The 26953-nt window shown below is 44.2% G+C and overlaps 1 protein-coding gene across 8 annotated transcripts in view; it reads left to right on the top strand.

Moving 5' to 3' along the window:
* TJP1 (tight junction protein 1) overlaps window positions 1-26953 on the top strand; it is a 2827266-nt gene that overhangs the window by 2595101 nt on the left and 205212 nt on the right. For all 8 annotated transcript variants that reach the window (XM_069624936.1, XM_069624933.1, XM_069624931.1 and 5 more), the window contains one exon: window positions 19533-19757. In XM_069624936.1, the coding sequence (XP_069481037.1) occupies window positions 19533-19757 (225 nt within the window). The remainder of the gene's footprint in view (window positions 1-19532; window positions 19758-26953) is intronic.

Raw genomic sequence — 26953 nt, 5'->3', positions numbered from 1 at the left:
GGAGCTTCTCTGTTGAGGTGAAAAAGGAGGTCAGCACATCAGCAGGGCTTTACCGGGCAATTCATGGTCCACGAGGTTGCAGCAAACTTTCCTTCATGGTTTCTTCATCGGATGTTTCTTCCAGTGGTCGACTATGCCTGTAGTCCAAAGAACCTTGCCTTTTAAGCAAGTTTTCCATTTCATGCACAGCCCAGGCTGTCAATCACACAGCAGGTTGCAGCCGCCCAATCATACTGGTTTCGTTCAGGCACTTGTAAATGTACCAGTTATATATTAATGTCCACATTGTCTTAGTTACTTAAGTCACCTCAGGATGTAGGAAGTGTCTGTGTGCCATCAGAAATGGGTATCTAATGATTTAAAGAAACTGAGTGTTTATTTTGAAGTATATTTCTGTTACATATATTTGCTCCCTTCTAAAGAAGGCTTATTCAACTGACTGTTAAATTAATGGTTAATTGTTTAATAAAGAAACCTTGCGTGTGTTTATTTGGATACTTGTCACTGTGAATCTGTTATAACCCTACAGCTCACATTGACCCCTCTTGAAATAAGCCTGGCTGCTCAGCCACTCTACCAACGTGTGTAACACATGCTTATACCAAAGGTTGGGTTAACTATTGCCAAGAGGACAAGGCTGATGTAGTCCCCCACTGGGTGCTGCATACAATCTTGCCTAACAGGTAGTGAGCATTAAACCACTGCCACCAGCCATTTAAAGTAGTGAGGGTAACAACAAATGTTACATGAGAAAGTAGGATAAGGGGCTACTAAGTAACCCCCCAGCACTCCACATAAGATGGTGTGTGCTGGACCTACAAAGAGAAAAGGTAAGTAAGTTAATTTTCACCTTACCATTCTTGTGAACGGTAGTTCACCCAAGGAAAGGTATTTAAACCTTAAGAGCAATCCAAAGGACTTCTAAGTGACACTGCACTGAAGGTGCTGTGGGTCACTATACAAAAAGCAGATACCTATGGAGTTTGGCATACTCCACAAAACAGTGAAAACCTAAAATCCAAATTGGTGAAAAACACATGAGTGAGAAAACATTCCCACTCGCTCAAGAGTTAAAATAAAAAATATCCAAGTCCAGCAAAAGAGTTGGTGGTCTCTAAGGTTGAAGGGAATTAGCACAGAAATGAAAATTCTCTCCAACAGGTGGCACTTGGAAAGACTCCCCTTGAAAAGACAATATATAGCTTTGCCTTGCAGTAGTTGGCTTAGACAGTAGTTGTCCTAGCAGCAACTTCCAGAATCCCTCTGCAACCTCTCATGCTTCAAATCCTTAGTGTGAATTGGCAACTACCTGAATGCTCTAAATCCTCACCTAATATACAGAATCTTGGGCTGGGTTGGGGCAATAACAAGCCCACTTATCAGGGGACCACCAACATTCACACTCTGGGCAGCTAATCATGGACCGCGAGGTTGGGAAAAGTCATAACATCCGTCAAGTTTGGGATGTCTATTGGGGTAGTCTGCAGCCCTCCTCCCAACATAATCCCATTTCAGGCACAGACCGGCTACTTCAGTTGCTGTGGCAAAAGCTTGTGAAGGCAATGAGACATTCTGGGCGCTATTATGGCTGCAAATGGGCGGAAAGTGCCAAGATTTACCGCCAGCAAAGAGCTGGATGTTAATCTCCCACTTTCCGCCTAAATTTGGGATTGGGTGGAGCGGAAATGCAGCAGTAATGGCATTACCACTGCACTTTTGCTGCAACGCCCTACACGTGATGATCCCCTTAGTCTTTTAAGAAGACCTTTTTATTCTATTCAGTTTCTAATCTTCCAATTGTATTGTAATTACTTCTGATTGCTATGAAAGCATGTGCTGCAATTAAGCAGATTCACAAGCTCCTACTATTTAATTCGCTGTAGCAACCACCAGATGGCAGCCTATGTGATTCCAAACAGATACAAGCTACAGAAAGACAATTACTGGTAAGTAATATTTGTCATCTCCTAGAGACTGAAGCTTTAGCCACTAACTGATTTACAAGCATCTCTTCAGTCACAGTATGACTTCTTCCACATTTGTTGCCTAACTGGTATGTTAAGCCAATTGCAAGCATATCTTTAGTACTGAATGTTTCTTCAGTCCTGCATAGCCTTATTTCTTACACTTCCAAAATTAGATTCTCGTTTGGAACTGCACATTCCTAGAGCCGATAGATTGGGATGCTCAACTTATGGACATTGTTCACAAGTTCGTGGCATCTGTTTTAGCACCTTTTTTTTATAAAAAAAAAGACCATCCTGCTCCTAGGTGGACCATCTGAAATCAACATAGGTATGCATCCTACTTGGACCCACATATACATGTGTGCGCTATGGATCTGAACCAGGACCCAGAGTCAGAAGAGGAAGTGAACACTTGCTAGTGTCTGGTGGAATATCATTCTTTTTTGGCCGAAGGGGACTGGTTAGGGGATGACAATGCCAGGAAGGAACCTGGCATGTTGGCCCCTATGACAGGAGGTGAACGTCTGAAACAAATCTGGCATTGCTATACACAATGAGTTACTAAATATTGCACCAGAGATTTGACAGACAATAAATGTGTATACTCTTAGCTAGAAATGGGACATTACATACATAATGCTACCAGAAGAGAAGCTGTTTGTCATCTTAGCCTCCAGCACAACCATTGGTTGGTTCATCACCAGTAAGGAGGTCAAGCATTACCTCTTCTACTATATCTTCCCTGGACAAGGAGAATAGGTTTATTGATATTGAAAACTAGTGATCTGAGTCTGGTTAGTGCCAATCTCAAACCATTAAGTGGACCATGCCCATGTTGATTTTTACCAGCATAGACTCTGGAGTCTTTTTCTTCTAATATAGCTGGACCTAAGCAAGTAGCTGTACCTGTGATCAAATCCACTATGAACCATGATGGCTCAGCCGCTGGAAGCGTATAGGTTGAGGGGCTTTAGAAGACCAGCTCGGTTGCTCGCCTCAGCTGCATCAGTAAGCTTTGGACAGTGTTGTTGGCCTCCCATGTGATGTGGTTGGGCAGTGTGTTTTGAGCTGCTGGAAGCTGCCTGGTCGAGTTCTTCCGTCATCCTGGAATTTTACCTGTGCATGTGCTTTTATCCCTCTAGGTCCATATATATTTAATGTATAGTGTGCATTTCAACCTGTGTTTGAGGATTAAGAATATTGTGATGGTCTGTGTTGCATCTTGGTTCTCATTGATTCTTTAATTGTAATGTTTTAATGTGCCTGGGGTGCCCTTGTTTCTTCCCCTCCTGCGTGTAGGGAACATTATGTGCTAGTGGTCTCGCGTTTCAGTAGTTGGGGTAAAATGTGTCTCGGCAAATCGCTGCTCTGCTGCTTTTTTATTCATTCACTGGTTCCATCATGTGAAATGTGTACCTATAAGTACTTATTTTAAACTGACCGTTTATGTACTGTAACTGGTGCCTAGTTGACCCCAGGTTAGAGTGCCAACTATAAATGCAAAAATAAATGTGTGTGGCTCTAATAAAGTGTATATGTATTCAGTATACTTTGTTTTCTTTGGTTAACTGTGTGGACTAGCTGAAATGATCTACCAAACCTCCTTCCTTCCTTCCTGAGGGTTAGCCTGCCTGCTGTGCCACTTCTACTACTCTTAGAGATGGTTGGCTTCCCTTTTGGTTGGATTTTTAGTTTCAATAATTTCAACATTCAGGTAAATCCCTCGTCGGAGCAGCCTAAATATCTCCCAGCTATCAAACACGTTGATGATTTACAATATCAATAGTTTGGCTCAATGTGTGCTAGCATTACAAATGTATTTATTTTTCTATTTGTATAGCACGCTAAGCCCATGGGCATCGAGGCGCTGTAAAATAAACCAATTACACTTAACGAGGAACAATAACCTATAATGCACAGGATAATTCAGAGTATATGAAACATTTGCATATGATATGATAGTTTATTTATATAGCGCCTATACACAATGTGTTTCAAAGCGCTTCAAGGCAAGGGAGGGAACAAGGGAAAATACAATGACATTCTTAAAGGCCATGATCAGTAAGGATGTGAAATTAACTATCTTTCGAGGGGATTGGGTCCTCCGACGTATTCCATATCTATGACATGTAATCACCACAGCTGTGCTGATTACATGTCATAGATATGGAATACGTCGTCGGACCATCCCATCGAAAGAACGTTACCAGGTAAGAAAGTAACTTGTTCTACTCGGCCTGATGACATTTCAGATAGTGCAAGAGCTAAGACATAGATAAGGGAGGAGGACAGTGGGAAGGAAATGGAAACAGACAGGTGACTACCGTACTGAGCCTGACGACATTTCTGGTAGAGCCGGAGAAAACAAAAGGTGAGGGATAGGGGTACAGAAAGGGAGGGAAGGAAAAAAACAAGCGACTATCGTACTAGGCCTGCCAACATTTCAGATAGTGCTGGGGGGTGGGGAGGTTGACTCGTCGGGGGAGACACACAAGGGTACTATCATACTAGGTCCAGGGACAATTCTGATAGAGTAAGTACATGGAAGAAAGTAAGTGGAGGAGGGGAGGAGATGGGGAAAAGGGAGAGGATGAGAGAACAGAGTAAGCAGTCAAAAAGAGTGGAGAAGCAAGAGAGTAGATTGAATACAATTGCAAAAGTCAGTAGTAACACATAAGGTTGCAAGCCTGGATACAAGATGAAGATGGGAACAGCATGATTCAGGATGGATCACCATGAGAAAGGGTGACGCACCGTGAATCAATGAAGTCCATAAAAGCAAAATCCAGCATTGGCCACAAGACAATGATAGTGAAACCAGAATGTATCAGGACAGACTCCTGGAGAAGTAGGCAGTGGAGGGGGGAGAGCAGGGTAGAAGAATCAGGCAACACCTGTGAGCTAGAAGGGGGGGCACAAGGAAACATCACAGGGGGACCAGATGGGTGGGGATGGCCTCTGGGGACAGAGGGAGTAAACACATGTTGGTGCATGCTTACCTGCTGTCTGAGCAGGGGTCCGGGCCCTCAATCCTCCTGGTACGAACAGGTCCAAATAGGAATTGCCCTTTTCTCCAACTGTGCTTCGGACGCCCGGGTGAGTGATGCCCTATCTAAGAGTTAAGAGCAGGAAGGAAGAGGCAGGGCTAAGAAGGTGGATGGTGGTTAGGCCAGTTGACCAAGATCCACTTGCACCTCCTCCCCATATGCAAAGGAAAAGATGCTAGAGGGTTCCTTAAGTAGGGAAAAAGAGCGGCAACCAGGAAGGCACCACTTGGGCAGGGCTTGCATAGGTGATCAATACAGATGCATGGTAAAAATGTTTGATCGACACTCATTGATTGTTACTCATCCTCAGGGGGTGAACAAAAGGAGATGGTTAGGTGAACAGCAAAGTTTCTAGTGCTTTTCTGTAGGCCCAGTACGACTGTTCAGCCCAGAGGGAGGGCGGGAGTAAGTTCCATTGTTTAGCGGCAAATGTTGGGAAGCTGGATTCCTCAGCTTTTTGTCTCTTGAATTTCGGTTGGGTGATGCGGTGAGTGTAGGCTGCTCTTGAGGGTCTGCTCTGGTTAGCTTTGGTATTTCTTTGGGATAGGTAGTTGGGGGCACTTTAGACGGGCATCTGTGCGTGATGGACAGGGTCTTGAAGATGATTTGTTCACGAATCGGGAGCCAATGGACAGATTTTCTCATGGCAGTGATGTGGTCAGCTTTGGGACTGTTGAGTGCGGCTTGAAGAGCGTTATTTTGGATGATCTGCATTTTATGGATATTGGTGTCTGTGGTACATGCAAAAAGGGCATTGCAGTAGCCCATTTTGGATCCTTTGGTGGCATGAGCTATGGTCGCGAACCTATCTGTGGAGAGGAAGGGTCTAGCTGCACTGATTAGTTTTGTGGTGTAGGAGGCGCTGGAGGTGATGGCACTCACTTGTGTTAGTGAGAATGACGCATCTAGGTATAACCCCAGAGTTTTCACTACAGGGGAGACTGGGATAGTCACTATGTCTATTTTGAAAGGTGAGTATTGGGGGCATAGTTTTTTTTTTTTATTACTTAGTTGGGGGGCCTGCTATGCGAATCTCAGCCTTCTCATCATTACGGCATAGTCGGTGCATGGCCATCCAGGATTGGATTGTCGTTACTTTGCATTTATATAGCGCCTTATGTATCATTGATATGATCTCAAGCCGCTGGTAGGTTGAACATCCTCAGGAACCGTAGAGTAAGCGAGTGAGTGAGAACGAGAGAGGGAGAACGACGCGAGTGGGAGAACGACGCGAGAGGGAGAACCGGATATGGGTGTGGCACTTGTATGATAGCTGCTTCTTAGCGGTAGGTGTGGTGGTTGGGAGGTCAGGAATATGTTTTCACTCTGGTGGGTTGATATCCAGACTGATTTCTGGCTGCGTTAGGCCTGAGGAGACGCATAGGCTAGCGGGTGTGCTGAGCCAGCTATGTTTAATTAGGATGATGTGGAGTATGTGGCGGGTGTTTGTATGAGAACAGCTATACTGAATGTGTCATAGTATCGCTGTGTTTTAGTTGAGTCGTGGTGTATAGGCAAGAGTAAGAGTGATGATGTGATATGGTGGTTTTCGGTAACATGTTTGAGATAGAGCGCACATCTAAATAATTTGTTCTATCCATTTTGTTCACTCTGTCCGTCCAATCAGGTTTGTCTGTTCATACATTGTATGGTTCATCGTTTAGTTTACTACTCTTTACATTCATTCCATCATTCCATCGTTCATGTACATAAACTGCTCACTTCAATCTGTTGTTCCGTTTCATCCGTCACATCTGTTTAGTGTGTTGAGTCTGTTCTATTAATTTTATTAATTCGATCTGTTCCATGTGGTTTACACACTGCATCAGTTACATCTGCTGTGTCTATTCTATTCAGTCCATTCGTTCCATCCAGTCATCGGTTCAGTACATCCCATCCGTTCTGCCCGCATCCCATCCGTCTGTTCCATCCACTCCGTCTGCACCCAATCCGTCCCACGCAATATGTCCGTTCCATCCACTGCATCAGTTTCATGTGCTCCACCTTTTCCATCCACTACATCCGTTTCATCCATTGCATCCGTTTCATGTCCTCCACCCTTTCCATCCACTACATCCGTTTCATCCAATGCATGCGTTTCATGTGCTCCACCCTTTCCATCCACTACATCCGTTCCATGCACTCCATCTGTTCCATGCACTCGGTCCATTCTATATGTTCAAGCACTCCATCAGATCTGTTCTATCCACTGCATGCACCCCGTCCGTCCCACGCACCCTGTCCGTCCCACGCTCTCCGCCCATTCTATCTGTTCTATGCACTTCATCTGTTCCATCCGTTTCGTGCACTCCATCCGTTTTATCAACTCCAATCCTTCCATTGACACCCTCCGTTCCATTGACTCCCTCCGTTCCATCTGATCCATCCACTCCCTCTGATCTAGCCATTCCATCCGTTTCGTCCGCTTCATCCGTTACACCTACTGCGTCCGCTACATCCGTTGCATCCATTTCATCCGCGGCATCCATTTCACCCACTGAATCTACATCATTCTTCTTATCCATTTCATTTCTTTCATCCACTTCATTTCTTTCATCCACTTCATTCCTTTCATCCACATCATTTGTTGTATTCAGATTGTCCGTTTTAATTTACATTAGCAGTTTTAGTTTCTGATTTTTCTTGCTCGGGTCATCGATGCTGGATTGTTATTATTGATAGAGCAACCTTGGGCTACTCTTTGTTGCTGCTATCCTGTTTGTGTTAAGAGTCGATTTTAGGGGAAGAGCCACGTTTTCAGTAATTTGCGGAAAGACATGAGGTCCTCGGTGAGTCGGGATGTGGGCTGGAAGTGAGTTCCACAGAGTGAGGGCCAGTGCTCAGAATGATGATCCTCCTAACCTGACTGAGTTGGGTTTTGGTATCACTAGGAGGCCGCGGAGCTTGATCTTAAAGTGCGTGGTGGATGATAGGGTTTTAGATTGTCCTGAAGATATTGAGGTCCAGTTTTATTTATTGCTCTGTGAGAGATGCATAAGGTTTTGAAGGTCACCCTTCGGGCATTCAAAAGCCAGTGCAGAGTTTTGAGAGCTGGGGAGATATGATCTCTTGGGCCAAGTGCTAGTAGCAGTTTGGCTGCCGCATTTTGTGCTCTTTGTACTTTAGGAAGGTGGTACGCATTGACTCCGAGGTAGAGGGGGTTAGCATAGTCCAGTCTTGACATGACAATTGATTGGACCGCGGAGAGTCTGTTGGGAAAGGAGAGGTATGGAAAAATGCACCTAAGAGTTTTGAGGTGGTAGTGGCAGGACTTGGAGACGACGTTGACTTGGAGCGAGAGGGTTGGGTCAGAGTCTAGGGTGCATCCAAGGTTTTTTACTGAGTTTGATGGTGTCGGGGAATTGCCCATGGCTGATAGCCAGGGTAGTGGGTGCGGAAGAAGTTTGGTGTTGCCACATACCATGATTTCGGTTTTGGAGAGGTTTAGCAAGAGGTGGTTTGTGGTCATCCAATGATCTATGTCAAGGAGGCAGGTAGCGAGGTCGGGTTGACAGTTGGGTTTAGAATTAAGGAGTTTTAGGATTAGTTGTGTGTTGTCGGCGTAGTTGTAGCACAGGATGTTGTGCGAGCGGAGTATACAGAGTTGAGAGATGCAGAATCTTCTTGGTAGTTTCCAGAGACAGGGATTAAAATCTGCGTGTCATCCACATAATTTGTGTAGGCTATGCCAATAGAATCGAGGAGACTGAATGGTGGTTTCGTGAATATTTTGTATAAGGTGAGTAACACACAAGATCCTTGCAGGACTCTGCAGGAGGTAGGAGCTGGTGGTGCACTGGCATTTTCAGCAAATACTCTCATGTACGAATTTCCTAGGAAGGAGGATATCCAGGCTGATGCCTCTGGCGAGAAATTTGCAGAGATGAATAGGTGCTGAGCTAGGATTGCATGGTCGACTAGGTCAAACGCAACTGATAGGTCTAGGAGGAGAAACGGGTCAGACTTGCTTTCATCCCTTATTTCGTCAATTTGGATTTTAAGGTTGATTAGGGCCGATTCGGTCCCATGGCCTGGGCTAAAGCCGGATTGGCGCATGCCCAGGATTTTGTTGGTTTCAAGTTGTCTTGGAATTTGTATATATGATATGATGGGTTATTTATAACGTACTTAATTCCCACAGGTTTCTAACCGCAGACCCTGGAATCGAACCTGCGTTGCTCAGTGTCACTTGCTTCCAAGGCGAGCACGTTGCCCCTGAGCTATCCTCCCGAGACTGTAGGCTGTTCTGTCAAGGATTGCAGTAGAAAGGGGACCGTTGTGATTGGACGGTAGTGTGGATTGCTGGGTCGGTGTAGGTTTTTTGATAAGCGGGAGGATCCATGCTTCTTTGAGATTGGTGGGGACTTCTTTAGTGGAGAAGGAAGCATTGATAAAGGCGGTAATGAGGGGGTTGAGGAGATCTGCACAGTCTTTTATGAGGCTCGCAGGACAGATGTCTCCTTTACAGTGAGAAGGCTTCAGGCCTTTGATGATGGCTTTAACTTCAACTTCAGAGGCGTGGGTGAAGTGAAACAGTCTTGGTGGATATCAGTAGGTGGGGTGGTTAGTTGAGGGTTTTGGAGAAGGTTGGATCAAGGCTAGTTTAGTGTTCATTTTCTTTTGCAGAGTTTCAATTTTAGTGAGCATGGTGTTTTGAATATCAGTGCACCATGCAGCATCTTTGGTTAAGGTGGTAGGCGGGATAGTGGGAATTTCTAATTCTTTAAGAATATCTCACGGGTGTTGGAGTTGGCCTTAGCAATACAGGCATTGGATGTAGATGATTTGGCAGCGACAATGGTGGTTGTAATGATTGTTGGACTGCTCTATTTCTGAGTATCTAAGCTTGTTCCTGTTACTAACGTGTCACAAATGTGGCACTTACAAAGCAGTGGGGAGATGGTTCTGTAAAATAATGTATTTTGTTCAAGGAACACAGTGACCTTTTAAACCCCATCTTCTCTTGCCCCCTGGTGTTAGTACCGTTTTTGGGAAGTCCAACTAAGGACTTAGTAAAACCATACAACTGAGTCAGTGCAAAACAACAATCTTAGTAGAACACTGTACCACCTGAGTATATGGTAGCACAGACCGAGCAGCCAGGCTTACCTTAGGAGGGAGAGAGGACTTTAGGAAGGTACAAAGTGCTTGTAGTATACCAAGGTTTCAACAGAAAAACTTACCAGAAGTAGTATAACAAAAAAAAAAAAGTTTATTATAAATGCAGCTAGGCCAAGTTAAGTTTTTAGGTAAGTACTTTGTCATAGAGTCATAAACACATTATAAAAACACAACACAATGCTTGAAAGTATGCAGACCAAAGCATAAACCTTGTTTAGAAAACTAACAGCATTTTTAGGAAAGTCAGACATTATCAAACACATTTAGTATAGGACACACCTATTCTAGGGGAGTAAAACCACAAGTTACCTTTTAGATTACTTTACAGTAAGTCAAGGGTAGTAGACCCTGTCAGTCATGCAGTTATACTCAGTTAAGGAGTCACTTAGTAAACCAACCCTGTTATCAGGATACTTTTCTGAATAGTGGAACACAGATTCAAAGAACAGTATAAACCTATAACTACATTCAGGTTAACACTGGTGAGTAAGACCTTTTGGTGTAATTTACAATTACAGTTGATTTTCAGATCAGTGGAACACAGGATAAGGTAAGCACTCTTCACACTAATTTAAGATTGCACCAGACAGACTAAGGTAAGCTACACCTACAGAACACTTTTTCAGCACACAGCTATTCTAGGCAGGTAAAACCTAATGTTGTAATACACTATTAGAGTTGCTTTTCAGTTCAGTGGAACACAGACTAAGGTAAGCAATAGCTTTCTAACTTATTTTAGGATGGCCCAAGGCAGACCAAGGTAAGTAAAACCCATATACTTTTTAAAGGAGCTACCAGCAATTTAAAGGTAGGTATAAAACAAAGACTGTGTCAGCATCTGTATAAAACAGACCAGGGAAAGCAAAACCTGATGTTACACTTTAAAATTGACTCGCTGTTATTCCAGGTAGGTAAAACCCAAGACAGACTTGGTTTAGACAGGATATACAGCAGGTCAGGGGAAGGAAGACCCAGGTGGTGAACTTACACACTAATATTATGAAACAAATAGTTAACGGAAGCAAACAGCATTACTATTAGCAAAGATGCATAACCAATTCACACGTGAGTAAAACAAACTTACATATACTTTTCAGAATGGCACACCACACCTTAAAGGTAAGAAAAAACTTTTGTACATGCTCACTTACAGAATTAGTTACCTATCAACTAAATAAAGTAAAAAACAATAAGGGATGAGGTTTTACCAACCCCACAAAAAGAAGAGTAGGGTGGGACCAACTGTATGCACTTGGAAGGATGAAGAGAGGAATGTAAATACTGCTAACGTAGGAAGGGAGCCGCCAAAGGATATTGATTGAGCCGCTGTGATCTCAACCTTGTGGCAGAAATTGGTCCCATAATGATCCTGTACCCCAAATAGACTAATAAAGAGATTACGTTGTCCTTAAAGTCATGGAATACCCGAGGACACCAGCATCTTTTTAGTAACCCTCTGTCTTGCAAACCTACGAGAAGCAAATATCATCTTCCCACAGGAAACATGGTTAGACGGGTACAAGATATACAATCAATTAGCAAATGCTAAAACTGAGGGAAGATCCTCAGGAGGCCTGATTACTGCAATTAGGAATAATCTGGGCCTGGATGGTACCGTTATAGAGGGCTTCCCTTTTGGAGCTCTGGGAGTGGAAATTAACTCAAGGGTTGGTGATATAAAGCTCTTGATTATAAATATCTATTGGTATGTAGGTATTTCTATCGCTGACATTTTTGTGACAAAGATCTGCACTTTACTTAGTGATTGGCTGTTGAAGCATGAGAGGGTTTGGATCATTGTAGCCGGTGACCTAAATGCTGAATGTGAATTTGAAAAAACACCATGGGGTGTTTGTGAAGTGGACATGAATGAAAGGGGAACTAGTAAGAGGAGAATTGGTAAAATCTGGTATTTAGGACTAGGTAATGTTGGACTCTCGCCACTGGTGGGCTCTAAGAATAACTCTACTAAGTCCTCACCCTGGCATACGTGGCATGGAGGTACTAGTTCTATGCTCGATTATATCTTTCTTGACACTCACCTAAGAAGTAAATGTACTGTCTTTACGGTGACACCAAATGACTGGAGTGATCACTCTATTCTATCAGCAACCTTTGATGTTACTACCTCAAACCAAGTTGGTTACAGCTACGTCGGGCTCTGCTGTTAGATGGACGCCTGGTAATATTGAAATCCTAAATCATAAGCTTAGGCTTCCCTATGGAGTGGAAACTGAATCATTTTAATGTAGAGGAACTACAAAAACTATGTGGGTCAGTGATTAAGAATATAGGTATAACAACAACGAGATGTGGTACGAATATATGACCTACCCACTGCTATAATCACGAGGTTGCACAAGCTAAACGTACTATGAGAAGGGACCTATGCTTGCTTAGGACTTTAAATCTTGATGTGATTTCATTAAAAACATGTACCAGGCAAATCAAACAAATATAGACATTTTTGTAAAGCGATTAAATGTCATCTACTCCAGGATGATGCTGAGAGAATGCTGGGGATTTTGAATAAGGCAAAGGTTCATTGTTTTTGGTCCCTGGTTAACAGACAAGAGGCCAACTTGACAGTATTCCAATTAAATTCTATCTCATAAAAGGACTGGCTGATATTTTTTTCAACTCGATTTGGGCCAGTGATGGGTTCAGATGCCCAAGGGGGAGGGCTAGATTGTGAAAATCTGGAGTTTGATAGATGGAACCCTGTTCTGGATATTAACCTTGTAGGCAATTTAATCAAAGGTACTAAGAGATCTCGGGCAGCCGGGCCGAATGGCTTAACAAATAATACCTTTAGTCTCCATTTCTTTGGGAGATCCTCCTATATTTTGAGTTCAGCGACATTCTGAAAATGGGTATTACTCCATCTTCCTGGAGCATGGCGCATATAGTCCCGATCTTTAAATGTGGGAGTAGGTCTGACCCGAAGAACTACCGACCCATTGCCCTGATAGATGCCGACTGTAAAATCTTTTCGGCTTTCCTCCTAATGCATCTTTTAGCATGGGGAAAAGCAATTTCATCCACTTAATGTGTATCAGACGGGATTCCGTGAGGGTCATTCAACCAATGTGAACGGGTTAGTACTGAAAATGTCTACAGAAAGATGCTTGGAGTAAGGTGAAGAGACAAACATTCATGGCCTCGGTCGATCTTTCGGCCACATTTGATTGCGTTAATTGCAATAGGCTGTGGCAGAAGTTAGCAGGATGTGGCCTGCCGTTAGGCCTGCTAAGACTCATTGAGGGAGTCTACAATAATTCTGGTATACAGGTACGTCTCAGCCAGTTGGGGGACATGTCGGCCAGGGTACAATGTTATCGGGGAGTAAGACAAGGTTGTGTTCTAGCTCCCTGGATTTTCAACCAATACTTATCCGATGCAGGACTTTGTTTGGGAAATGAGGGACTGATTGCACAAAGAGTGGGACAAAATAAGATTATATGGTTAGCATACGCAGATGATTTTCTATTTGATTGTACGAAAATAGGTCTGCAACGGCGGCTAGATTCTTTTGTCATGTATGCTAAAGATAATGATTTAATTCTTTACCCAGACGAGACGAATATTGTCCTTCTCTAAGGTGGTGCGTAAAAAGCAACTTACTGTTTGGCACATAGAAGGAACAGCTGTAGGTGTGTCTAATAGCCTTAAGTATTTGGGCTTTACTTTTGGTTCACAACAGGGAACTAAGACATTGCTGGCCAATTTGACTTACAAAGCATGACTTTTAGATTCCCAAATACAAAGAAAAGATCGAAAATTTGGCAGGTTTACGTTGAGACTGACCCTGATGTTCTTTGAAGGAAAATAGTACCAAAGCTAACCTACGGGCTTGAGCTATTCCCTGCTGTGACAAGTTCGGCCTTGAATAGGTTAGAAGGTAGTATTTGGAGAAGGATCCACTGCGTCCCTTGTGCAGTTCCTGTACCAGCCATTAGGTTTGAACTTGGATATGTTTCACTCTGCGCGCGTGTCCAATGGAGGATGTTAAACTTATATGGGAAAATTATGGCTCCACTGCTAAACTCACTCTGAGTTTTTTAGTAGAATATAGAAAACAATATTTTCTTAGTGGAGTTCAAAAATAACTGAAGATATCCTACATAATATTGATTACGATCTGGACACCTTGATTGGAAACCCACAGTTGACAAAAAAAATGGCTCTTGGGAAAGTTGGTAAAAAAAATAAAAATAAACGCCTCTTTGACCACGATTCGATTAAGACTACAGAACAATTCCATTCGTATAGCTCTATGAACCATTTGAGTCATGAACATTAAAGACGAGGAAATGTCTCGAAAATACTACTTCTCTTCCCTAATCGGTACTGTCGGGGAATTCTGTTAAGGCTTGGATGGAACTAGTAACAAAGCAGATATTGATCAGAAGAAATAATCACCACAAGAAAGTAACTGCAGGTTATGTGATATGAAGGGTGAAAATGCTAGACACTTAATTATGGAATGTAATGCACTGAAAGACTTAAGGCAGGTCCACTTTGGTATCTTGCTAAATTATTTTACATATACATCGGACAATATAGTTTGGTGGCGTTGTCTTAATATTCAAAATACCAATGAGGGGCTGGCCCTGTCTGGCATTCTTAAAAGCATTAAGTTGGGGCATAATTTGATTATGTTCTTTTGAGTTTTGTACTAATGTTTTTACTTTTAACGAATAGGGTGAATTGCGTAAAGAAATGTTTTTTTTTACTGCTCATTCAATCAGTATTCTTTTGATTAATCAAATTGATTACTTTTATGCCACTATGCTTTTGTTTTTTCTGCTCTCTTCTTTTTTAGATTGTAATGTACCTTTTCAACTTCTTTTGTCTTTATGTGAATTGTAAAGGTTTTGATTAAACCAAATACAATTTAAAAAAAAATGGTTACCAACCAACTAATTTACAAGTAAGTACACTTTTTAAAACACTTGTTATACTTTTCAAGGCAGAATCCTTTTCTTACCCAGTCCTTCCCTCTTCTTCCGTCTCCTTCCCTCTTCTATTGCATGAGTTCACTTAGAGGCAGAAGAGGGACCCTATTGGTTTAGGTGCCAGCTGTATGCGGGGTGAGATGGGGTTCAGTTGCAGAAAAGGTCAGAGTTCCTGTGGAAGACTGTTCAAACAAGTAGTTCACTTTAGAGTTAGTTAGGATGCAGGGGCTTCCTAGAAAGCACTAGGAGGATTCCAATAGTGGGCCTGGGTGAACAGAAAAACACCCCAAAAGCTTTACAGAAATCTCACAGGCTTAGTAATTACCCCAGCCTACGTAGCACAGAAGAGGAGTTGCAGTAGGAAGACTTCAGCATCTGCAGACAAAAACCTGTTTAATGGATTCCTTTGTCTTGAAGACGGAAGACCGGACTTTGGAAGGGATTTTGCAGCAAGGATCATCTGGGAAGGATCCAGGCAAGAGTTTCTTCTTCCCAGGAGCCAAAGGAAGACTGTCGCCGGTTAGATTGTCGTCACTTGCAAGGTCCGCATTCTAATAAGGGAACTATTCTGAGTCGAGTCACGTCTCTCGTCTCTAGAGGTCTTGCAGGATGCCACCAAAGTTTCAGCTCGATTCGCAAGACTGTGCACCGCACAGTGGCTCGAGGTCCCAGGGTATTTGGGTATTGCAGCACCACAAGGTCGTAGCACAATGTCCCATGGCTCAAAATGCAGGTCTTCTTGAGTCTAGTGAATCTCACAAGGCTCTGGGTCTTTGTTTTCGGAGTCCCCACGTCACTTGGAAGGAGGGTTAACAGCAGGTTCCTGTTACACAGCAGGCTCTCGGGTCGCTGGAAATAGTCTCGGCCGCATTTTCTTCAACTTCCTCTTCGGATTCAGGTAAAGTGGTCGACTACGTCTTCAGCTTCCAGGATCACACTTTTATGGAGGAACGCAATACTGGCTGAAGTTGATGTATATTTCCTAGAGGACTAATGATGAAGTAAGGATCGAGTGAACTCTCAAGTGTAAAAGAAGATTACACATGCACAAAGTGCTGCAGAAAACAAATGTTCAATAAATGGACAGACTCTGAAACGCAAGGTAGGTCAAGTCATCGTATAGGCTAGCTATGAGTAGTGAATAGAATGCAGGAATGGGAATGTTGTGTCGCAGCAGAATAGCACACTCATGGAGCTGTGTGAATAGAATGCTTATAAGCCAGAAACCACTGTACAGAAATTGGACATTGGTATAGAGTGTATAAAAGCTGCAAACTGGACCAGATTGTGGTCTCCTATCCTGTAAGCCAAGGATGGAAATAGTTTGAACTGGAGTTCCAGACACGATAGCGAGTGCCCTCACTCCTGTGCATTTTCTTTTTTTTTTTTTTTTTTTTGTAAGACATTTTTTTGGTTTTCCAATTAGACATTACATAACACAACTTTGAACTACAACAACTCACAACCAAGGCATGGATCCAAGATTACCAATCACAGTTGTCACAATACATCATTATCAACAGTATCACAACAGTTTTATGGGCATGTATCGGTCAGTTAGAAACACTTTATTGCGCATCTTCCCATTTCTGCCTGATTTTTCGGGCTTTCCCTGGACATCCTCTGGCATTATACACTCGCTGCTCCATTGCTATACACACATTTACATCTGTGACCCATTGTTCGTACTGCGGGGACACTCCAGCTCCCTATAATTGCGCTATATTTCTTTTAATCAGTGCAGTTGTGGTCAAGAAAAAGGCTTTTTCGTGTCTTGTCATTGCCTCCTCCTCTTCCACTCCCAATAGTAGTAGTTTTGGATATCTGGGGATCCTTCGTCCCAAGACTCTCAACACCCCATCACAACATTGCTGCCAGTACTGTTGGATATGGGAGCAGTTCCAAAGTAGGTGAAAGAATGTGCCGTCTTCGGTGTGGCCTCTCAGGCAGTTCGAGTCTGCAATTTTGCCCCATCGGTGGAGCGCAACTCTTGGGTAGTACACCCTATGTAGTATCTTAAATTGGACAAGCCTGAGCCTAGACGATATTCCCGTTTTGCGGGGGTACATCATAATAGTGACCCAGTCTTCCGGGAGAATGTCACCTACATCTTTTTCCCACTTAGATTTCAGGCTTAGCAGCGCATGCGTGGTAAATGTTAGTGCACTGTACATAGTAGAGGTGATTTTAGTGTCAATACGATCCAGGACTATGTTTCTCTCTATTTGAGTACAAACAGGCATATCGGACAGGGCTGGGAGATGGTTCTGTAATGCATGTTGTAGCTACGTATGTCTATCTCTCAGTAGCAGAGAGATTGAATCGGGTAGCTAGATCTTCAAAGGGTATCAATTTGCCATTCAATATGATGTCCTCGACTTTCATTATCCCGAGAGCTCCCAGCTCAGCCATCTAGGGAGTTTGCCTATTTCAGGGAGGTTCCGGTTTCCCCACAGGGGCTTTACCAGCATGATTTTTTTGTCCCAACCAATATATTTGTGACTCTGCCCAGATTAGTGCTATGTGTGTTGCCATTCTCTGTGGGGGAGAGCAGCCTGTTATTTGATAAATACGTTCTAGCGGGGAGGTTCTTGGATTCCCAGTTATCTCACCCCTAATGTGTGGCAGTGCTGTATCCCCATGTAGCATGTCGTTAACTATTGCCATCTGACTTGCCCAGTAATGTGTGTAGATGGCAGTCCTATACCCCCTTCCCATATGGACCGTTGCAGCGTATGAAGTGCTACATGTGGGCGTCCTCCGCTCCACAGTAGCTTCCTGAGTATGCAATCAATTTTATGAAATTCGTGTGTTGGAATATACAGTTGAGCGTTCTGTAGAATATATAGAAAGGATGCAAGGTAATCATTTGAAGTAGTGCTGCTCTACCTAGCAGAGTCAGTGGCAAAGAGATCCAGTGGCGTACATCCTCTGAACCTCTCACTCCTTCCATTCTCAAAAACGAGGATACTCTACAAAGCCAAGTACAAAGAACATTTCATGGCAGAAGGCATGGGTGATGAGAGATGCTGGGCTATAGGGGTGATGAGGTAGCTTCATGTCCCATCTCCCTGCTCCTCGGTCTGGGTTTACATGCTGCTAAATGAACCGAATGTTCCAGACATAGCACACGCATGGCAACCAGTTGTATTAGTCCGTATAACGAAGGACCTTATGGTTTGAAGACCAATGGGAAACTGCATCTAATGTTTATGAAATTATATGTTTTTCGAAGTAGGTATAAGTTATCCACCTGATAATTGGCAGCCAATAACAATCCTAGCTCATATAGAAATGTATACTTGGATGCTTCCCTCAACCATTCCCAACCCTTGATACGTTTTTCACTATTGCCACCTAGTATGACGTCACTCTGGCATATTATTGTGTATAAGGACCATGTTTTGTGTGGAGATAATTGAGAGACTGAGCGTACGTCGGTTGAGTTTTGTTGTAACCGCCCCGTTTAGATACTTGTTAATAAAACAGAACTTGCCATATTCTTGATTTCGTCCGGTTTTTTGGACTCGGAATTATTCTGGCGTAAGCCCTTCCATTACCATATGCATGTTCCAAGGGCCATAAGATCAACAATCCAAAGGACTAATCATTTGCCCCATAACAACTGAGCAAAATGCAAGTGGAGAGGATCTGAAGGCTTCACTGTACTGTAAAAGGTCCAGATATAATGTAAAAACAAAAGCAAAAAGTTTGGGGGGGCTGTAGAATATGGAGGGAAAGTTGCTAAAAGAGAATAAGGCATGGCACTTGTCAATGTTTATTAGGACACTAAAACTGAAGAGCAGACTGACTGTAATTTGGTGATATGTATTGTGTTGCTTACAGGCCCGTCAGTGTTTTTTAGACTATTCATAAAGGTGAATGCTAGAATAAAGAATTGTCTACATTTGTAATTTGGTGGGCTTTTATGGTTAGAAAATGTTAGAAAAAAAAGATACATGTAGTGGTGATGAATTCTAACTTGAATCATTATTTTTCATCCTATTGTGAATTGATACAATCATCAAAAGAATGCAAGAAGGTTGCATATTTTGCCGTGTGCATTTGGGTTAGATATTAATAAAATGTAATGCAAAAATAGTGAGAAACTGTTTCCTTTGGTTCATGTGCTGTTGCTCATATTTCTAATGCTTTGCCGTTTGACGGATCTATACAGTGCTTCCACGGGGTTTAGAAAGTCTTTCCTTGCAAGATTTGATTTTCTTTTTCATTTTATAGCACTGAAAAGGCTACAACTCCCTAAACAATTAAAATGTACTTTTCAAATGTTGTAAACACCTTCTAACGTCTTCAAGTAAAACATTTTTAGGGCAATATATCTTAAATGGCCTTAATTTATGTTGTGTTTTCTTTTAAGTATGACCAGGTTCAAGTTCTTTCTTAATCCGAAATCAAAAATTGTATCTTTCCCTTTCAAGGTCCCCAGAGCCACAGAAACCTCACATGATGGGAGCAGATGAGATAGTTCGCTCAAATCATTATGATCCTGACGAAGATGAAGAGTACTATAGAAAGCAACTTTCTTTCTTTGATCGAAGAAGTTTTGACAAACCCTCTCCTCAGCTTTCGGCAGGCATCCTCCCGGAACCAACCAAGCCAATGCATCCTCAGAATCAGCATAACTACAACAACTTTCCTTCCAAGTAGGATCTTTTGTTAATCACTAAACATAATGTATGTATGCTTTGGGTTTTCTATAGCACACTTAATAGCCACAGAGAGCTGTACAACACAGGGCTAGAGTAAAATGGTATAATCATTTACATATGGTGTAAAGAATAGGCTATTTAGGGCACTGGTAGGATACAGAGCGAGGGGGATACAAGTTAGGGAGGGAAAGGCTGACAGAGTTTTGGATGTTTCCCAGATTATCCCATAAGATCCTTTTTGAAGTGATTTTTGTTGTTTTGAGAAGCTTTAACCACTGTTCCCGTTACCGAAATAGTCTGACTGTTGAAAGGATTTCAGTAATTAGAGGTACGCTTGATTTTCTCCAAAGACTTCTTTTAGAAACAAACAGACCTTCCCCAGATATTCATTTAATGTTCACAAAGGAAATTGGATTTGAAAATATTTTTTGTGGGATTGCAAAGCTTTTCTTTATTTACCATTAGAAAATAACATATTTTAGGTCAGTGTTTATTGGGCACTCGTTTTGCTGACTTTTGTAGTCCCCCCCTCCCCTCCCCCCAAAAAAAATATGGTGCTGTCTTTTTGGATTCCTTGCTGTCAGAAACACTTCCACTGTAGTTTCCCCAAAGGCTGCAACCGCATTTGTGCTGAGTTAAGGAGCACTCGATAGGTGTGGTCTAGAGTATCCTGTTTTTTCCTTGCATGAGGTTTAAGGTGTTTTGTGTAATATGTAATACACTGGTGGACGCTGCGTTTGCTTTTGGCTACACTGCTGTAGCCATTAACTGCGTTGGTAGCCACATACTCGCTGAATGAGGAGCAGAGAGACTACTCATGCGTTTTTAAATCTTAGAACATGGCCGTACTCCTCCGTCTCCTTTTCTCCATACAATATGGGCGTCCCTCGCAGACACGGGAACTGAACCTTTTTCACCAGAAAAAATATCTTTCCCCTTTAAATTTAGTTGCGCGGCCCCAAGCATGCACTCTCTTGGCTCTACCGACCGGCGCCACGCCACAGACCTCTTTTACTGCGTCGACGGGCGCTGACAGGTTTCACCTATGCTGTGGTTGAGGCCTTTTTCCTCCTTGTAATTCCACGCAATCTGATCTTCCCCAGGGATATTCGTCCCTTCATTTTATTCTGTACTAACCATTCTACTTTGTTATATAAATACACCGTCCTCCGGTGCCTCGCCCCTCCCCGGCGCATGTCTGCCGTGGCAGGCTTTTGCAGGTGCCCGGCCTGCGACGGATACTTTGCAATGTCAGACCTGCGCGCGCTCTGCCTCCGGTGATGTAGTGAAGACCATGACTGGGCCGGCTGCTCGGCGTGCAACGCACTTACTCTCCAGTCACTAAAGTACTGGCTGGCTAGGTTGAGAGAGCTGTTCTCCAGATCAACACCGGAGCATATCAAGGAGTATGTATGAAGGAAGACCAAATCTAAGGTAAGTATCTTGAACTCTAAAGCAACCTGCAAGGGCAACTACTTTCCAGGGAAGCGACCGAGTAGGGTGCGGGTGAGCGATCAGGCCCTACTACCAGCAACGGGACCAAGGCTTGTTGATTGCCACACAGCTGAGGGGTCCAAGGATGATCCTCCTCCCAGCGCTGAGGGGCCAGACAACTCATGTAACGGGGAATCCCCCGAGGGGCTCTGCTCTACCACCAGGTGCAAGCCTGAGGGGACACCTACACGCAGTAGTGGAAGCACTACCAGAAACATGTCTGGGGGCACACAGCCTCCCTGGTCCACACCTGAGGTGCAGGGCAGTTTCGAGCCTACACATTCAAGCAAACAGGCAGAGGCCAGGCCCAGTATAGTAGACGATACACATCCAGCACATGGTGCAGCACAGGACAAAATGGCCATGCAGCCAGACAAAATGGCAGCTCGTCCGGAGGTGTGCCTTTCCAGCGAGCATCAAAGGCCTGATTTCACACTAAGGGTGTTATGGTCTCCTATGGTCACATGGTGCACCTCCTACCCGACCACATCGGGGCAAGGGAGCTACAACTACATTGGCTATGCCCAGAGCAGGCAAGGTGCAGGGAAAAGTCAGCAGTACATGCAGGCCCACACGGCCGTACCAATGAAGGAGCAAGCTTCACCAGTGTGTGAAGAGCGCTTTTACAACAAGTTCCTCACACTCATGAAATCCCTGCAAATGGGAAATATACTCGAGGGAATCATTCAGGATGTGATCTCCCCTATTCTCCCACAGCAGCCACCTCCAGTCCAAACACTAGCTCCATCACTACCTCCGGCTATGTGCCCGGTCCCAAATACCATGGTGGCCTTGCCGTAGCCTGTGGAGCCCCCTGCTGTGCCTAACAGCGTGGCGCAGCAGCCTGCAGCTCCCCAAAATACACTACCAGTGGACTGCACGGACCTGCAAGACACAGCAGGGCGGCACAGATAGCGTGGAGGATCAGGATACCTCCTCCGCAAGGGCGTTTCATGAAAGGTTGGCCAGAGGTGCAGAGTACCTAGGGATTCCTCAGCCACAAAAGGAACAGCCAGAGGTGAGGGTCCTAGCTGAGGTACTTTGCATCCGCTCAGCCACCAAATTGGGTATAACTTTACAAACAGATGTGGAGTTGGCAGGGAGGGGTTGGGCAAGACCTCTTCCCACACAGCCAACCAACAAGCGCCTAGATACTAAATACAGGCAAGAAGAGGACGATTCTCTCCTTCTGTCCGTGCACCCACAACCACACTCATCTGTCCTTGCGGCAGCATCAATGTATGCTAAACCCCAGACTTGCACGTCATCATCTACTTTGCCCCTATAAGGCAAACAGGAAAAGGTTCTAGAGGCCTATGGGAAAAAAGGTATACTCAAAAGCCACTCTCCACTTACGGCAAGCAAATGCGGATGCCATGCTAGCTGCCATAAACCAAAAACTGAGGGAGATTGCGGTCTTCCCCTCGGATCTCCCAGTTCATATGCAGGCTCTGTTCGGACCGGTCTCGCAGAAATAGTGGCTCATGACCTAATGGAATCATATGTGGCTCACATCGGCCCAGCAGGCAGGGCCATATGTGTGGCTACAGACATGAAGCGGATGGCGTGGCTCTATGCCACTAAGTTTAATCCCAGGAGTGCAGGACCGTATTCTCAATGTACCGTTTGAAGGAGGGGACTTGTTCCATTCGTCCAATGATGAAGAGTTGGACAAGAAAAAGAACCGCTCCCAAACAGCCAATTCGAATGGATTGTGTCTTCTCGCGTATTCCTAATCTTTATTCGATATCCAGCTTCAGCTGCTTTGGATTTATTTATTTTTTGGCAGAGGGCGCTGTGCATCGATGGCGGCGACTCGATGTCTCTCGAGGGCCTCCGCCTCCTGTTGGCTTCAGTTCCGTTTTTCTGCAACAGCTTTAGCTTTGAGAAATACAGCACACTTCTTCACTTCGGTGACGACTTTATTATTTCGAGAGAGAAAATGTCTTCGTCGACACCGACAACCCCGAAGACCGGGTTCAGAAAGTGTTGTGAATGTGGGTCAAAAATGGCTTTAACTGATCCCCCCAACCCCCCCATTGAATCTGTTTGTGGTGCCTCGGGGCGGGCCATAACACCTCGGACTGCTACAAGTGCCAGTCTATGACTGGAAAGGCCTTGAAGGAACGAAAGGGGAAGTTGAAGGTAGGTTGATTCTTTAAATCCCCTACCCCGGCCAAGAAACCTGCGACCGACAAGTCGACTTTCTCTGGGTAGGCCATGCTGTCGAGATAGTGACTCTCACCACTCTTCTTCGTCCTCGAAGTCTAAGAGAAGGCTCCATAGGTCGCTTCCTCAACATTGTTGGACGCTTCCCCTGAGAGGGGTTCTTGCCCAACTAAAAAATCCATTCTGGCAAAGTGGGAGGCTTTCAGAGCAGAGATTCTCAAAATATTTGAAAAGCAGAAGCCTTCAAGCCATGCTCCTACCGCGCCTTCAAAAGAAGCCGGGAAGGAAAGGGCTTGACCTAAATCCTGTGCGCACTAGAACCCGGGACGAAGGACCAATCTGCATGCAGAGCCGTTGAGGCCTCGATATGATGAAGCAATATCAAGGATCAGTCGAGCAGAAAGCTTAAGTCAAGGTCGTCGACACCTTCGGTGGTGCCTTCAACGCCAGCCAAACTGTCGACATCGACGCCAGCTGCGCCATCGACGCTGTGCGCCCCAGTAAAACCTGTGCGCCTCTTCCAGCGTCAAAACCATTGTTAAGCAAAGTTGTATGCAGTACCCTTCGGGTGCACTATAACAACCCTGACCTCCTGGCAATAGGAATAGGTGGTGTATTGCCTGTGTACAGTGTTGCAAAGTATTAAATCATATTTGCCCACCTAGTAATGTGTTATCACAGTCACAACCAACATTTGCACAGCACAATGCTAATAGCTTAAAGAAACCTAAAAATAGGGTCTGCTAAAAGGCCTGAGTACACAGGCAATACAACACAGCACCAGTATAGGAGTGTGGAGCTAACACACTATACTAACTTTGCAAATGTACTTTTTTGTGGAAATGTTGGTACATTGCTAAAAAGTCACTTCAGAATTCTGCACTGTATGGACTAAAACAGGCTAAATTCAGTGACCTCTTGTCACCACTGGACATGTAATGCTATTTAAATATGCACTAAATATTTGTAACACATGTGTCTTTTTTTTACAAAACTCCCTGAGCTGGTGATGAGGTTTATTTTCTATTTTTCTATGTTCAAATTTTCCATTATCTACATTGAATTATCAATGCTTAAACATGCGGCGTAATTAATAAAGGACACTGCAATTGTTTTTCCAGAACTTGGATTTGTACTTTCCTCCAATAATGCATACTTATGTAGATGTATTAACCTTAATATGGAGATGTTAGATTTGTTACTACGATAATTCACTGTAGAATAAATGTTGGAGGACAGGACAACCCCACTGTACAAAAAAGAAAATCCAAAGTCAAAAGAAATAGTGTTCAAATCAATGAAAAATACATGAGAGAGTGGGACATAGGTCTCACTCTCTCCAGGTTAGAAATTAAGTCTTAAAGTCCAGCAAAAAAAGCTGGGGGTCTCTAAGGTAGAAGGGAATTACCACATTTCTGAGAATTCTCCCTAATGGGGGGATTAGGCATCCATTGCCGTTTGAACAAGATGATCTAACAGACATCTTAGATAAGCGTCCTATGTCAGATCCCATATTAGTTTCACATTGCTTTGCAGAAAAGGGTGGTGATGAAATGGGAAACACCAGAAACCAATCCTGCTTTAAATAAAAACTTGACCAAGAAGTACAGCCCTTCCAGTAGTGACCCAGACTCCCTGTGAAAACACAACACTCCAGAGAGTCTGGTGGTGGAGGCAGCTACTGCAACATCTAAGCAAGCGGCTTACCCTACCATCCCTCCAGATAGGGACGACAAAAGATTAGGTGGATGTGCAAGGAAGGTATTTTCCACAGGGAGTATGACACTCAAATCTGCCAACTCAACATGTTCCCTTGCAAAATGTAATTTCACTCTACTCTGTGGGACTGCATTTCCATGTCGGCAGAACACATTCCCGAAGGGGATTAAAGAGACGGGTTCTTAGCCATTGCTGGATACGGCAAAGAAGCCATATGCAAGTCTTTTCAGTCCTGTCTGGATTCTGCTGATAGCATCAGCATAGCCCTTGCTACTAGCACCGTTATGCACATATTTGCGTGGTTGCGGAAGTCGGGTTTTGCACCGGATGTGCAATCCAGACTTCTCACCATGTCCTTTGACAGGTTTCACCTTTTTGGCAACAAGGCTGACAAGAGTCTTGAGAAGTTGCAGACCTCAATGGCAGCAGCCAAATCTTTAGGCGCTGCTATTAGGGAACCTACACCTTTTCGACCTACTGGACAACCTTGGAAGGGTTGATCTTTTCGCTACTACTCAGTTGGAAGGGCGAGAGAAATGGCTAGTCAAAGGCGCCGAAGACGATTTCCTCTTGGTGGTCGAGGAAGGGGTGCAAAGCCAGCTCAAGCAGTGGCATCTTTACTATCTGCCACTGCATCCGCTGCCTCAAAGCCTTTCTGAGGTCTTGAGTCACAATTCACCAGTAGGAGGCGGACTGTCTCAGCATCTAGAAGAATGGCAAGACATTTCTTTGGATGCTTGGGCTTTGGAAACTGTAGCCATGGGTACTGCCTTCCTTTTATACAGAGACCTTGGAACAATCTACTGGGGAACCACTCTTTGAGGATTCCAGATCTGCTCCTTGTGTAGGCGATTTTAACCCTGCTTGAGAAAGGCAATATAGAACCAGCGTCTGTAGCGGAGAGGAACAACAGTTGATATTCCCCTTATTTCCTAATACCCAAGGACGAGGGAGGACTGAGACCCATCTTGGGCTTGAGATACTTGAACAAGTTCCTCAGGAAGGACAAGTTCAAGACAGTCACACTTTCTCAGATCCTTCAGGCCCTCCAACTCCAGGATTGGATGGTGTCATTAGACCTTCAGGATGCTTATGTGGGTTCACGTGGGTTTTCACCAAACTGATGGTGGTTGTGGCAGCGAGTCTCGGGAGAGGGGGGATTCACATCTACCCCTACCTGGACGATTGGCTGATCAAGGCGCATTCTCCCAAACAAGTCCTGGATCATCTCAATGTCACATGGCACTCCCTTCACAGACTGGGCTTCTCCCTCAATTGCAAGAAGTCCCATATGACACATTCTCAGAAACTCCAATTCATCTGAGCTGTTCTGGATACATCCTTGGGTAAGAGCTCGCCCGCAGAAGTGAGGGCTCAAGACTTTCTTCAGATAGTCACCAAATTTCAAAGTGCCCAGTGTCTCCCGGCCTTCGATTCTTTTGAGGTTGCTCGGCCTTATGGCATCCTGCATTTTTCTGGTGCCAGAGGCCCGCCTGAAAATGAGATCCCTTCAGTGGTCTCGAAGAACTCAATGGTCCCAGTTATGTCGGACCTACTTCAGGTTCCCAGCAGGGCCGCACAGGATCTTCTGTGGTGGGCCTGCAAGGACAACATTCTGAAGGGAGAAACCTTGCCAACCATGGCCGGAGATGACAGTAGTGATGGACGCCTCACTCACAGGGTGGGGAGCCCACATCAACGATCTCACAATTTGCAGTCGTTGGTCTCCATCAGAGTCAAACTATATCAATATTTTGGCACTGAGGGCAATCACACTAGTGCTGAAGGCCTTTCTGCCCTCTGTACAG

The sequence above is a fragment of the Ambystoma mexicanum genome, chromosome 11 (genome assembly GCF_040938575.1).
Source record: "Ambystoma mexicanum isolate Mex_15411 chromosome 11, UKY_AmexF1_1, whole genome shotgun sequence".
NCBI lineage: Eukaryota > Metazoa > Chordata > Amphibia > Caudata > Ambystomatidae > Ambystoma > Ambystoma mexicanum.
This window is presented reverse-complemented; position numbering and strand designations above follow the sequence as displayed.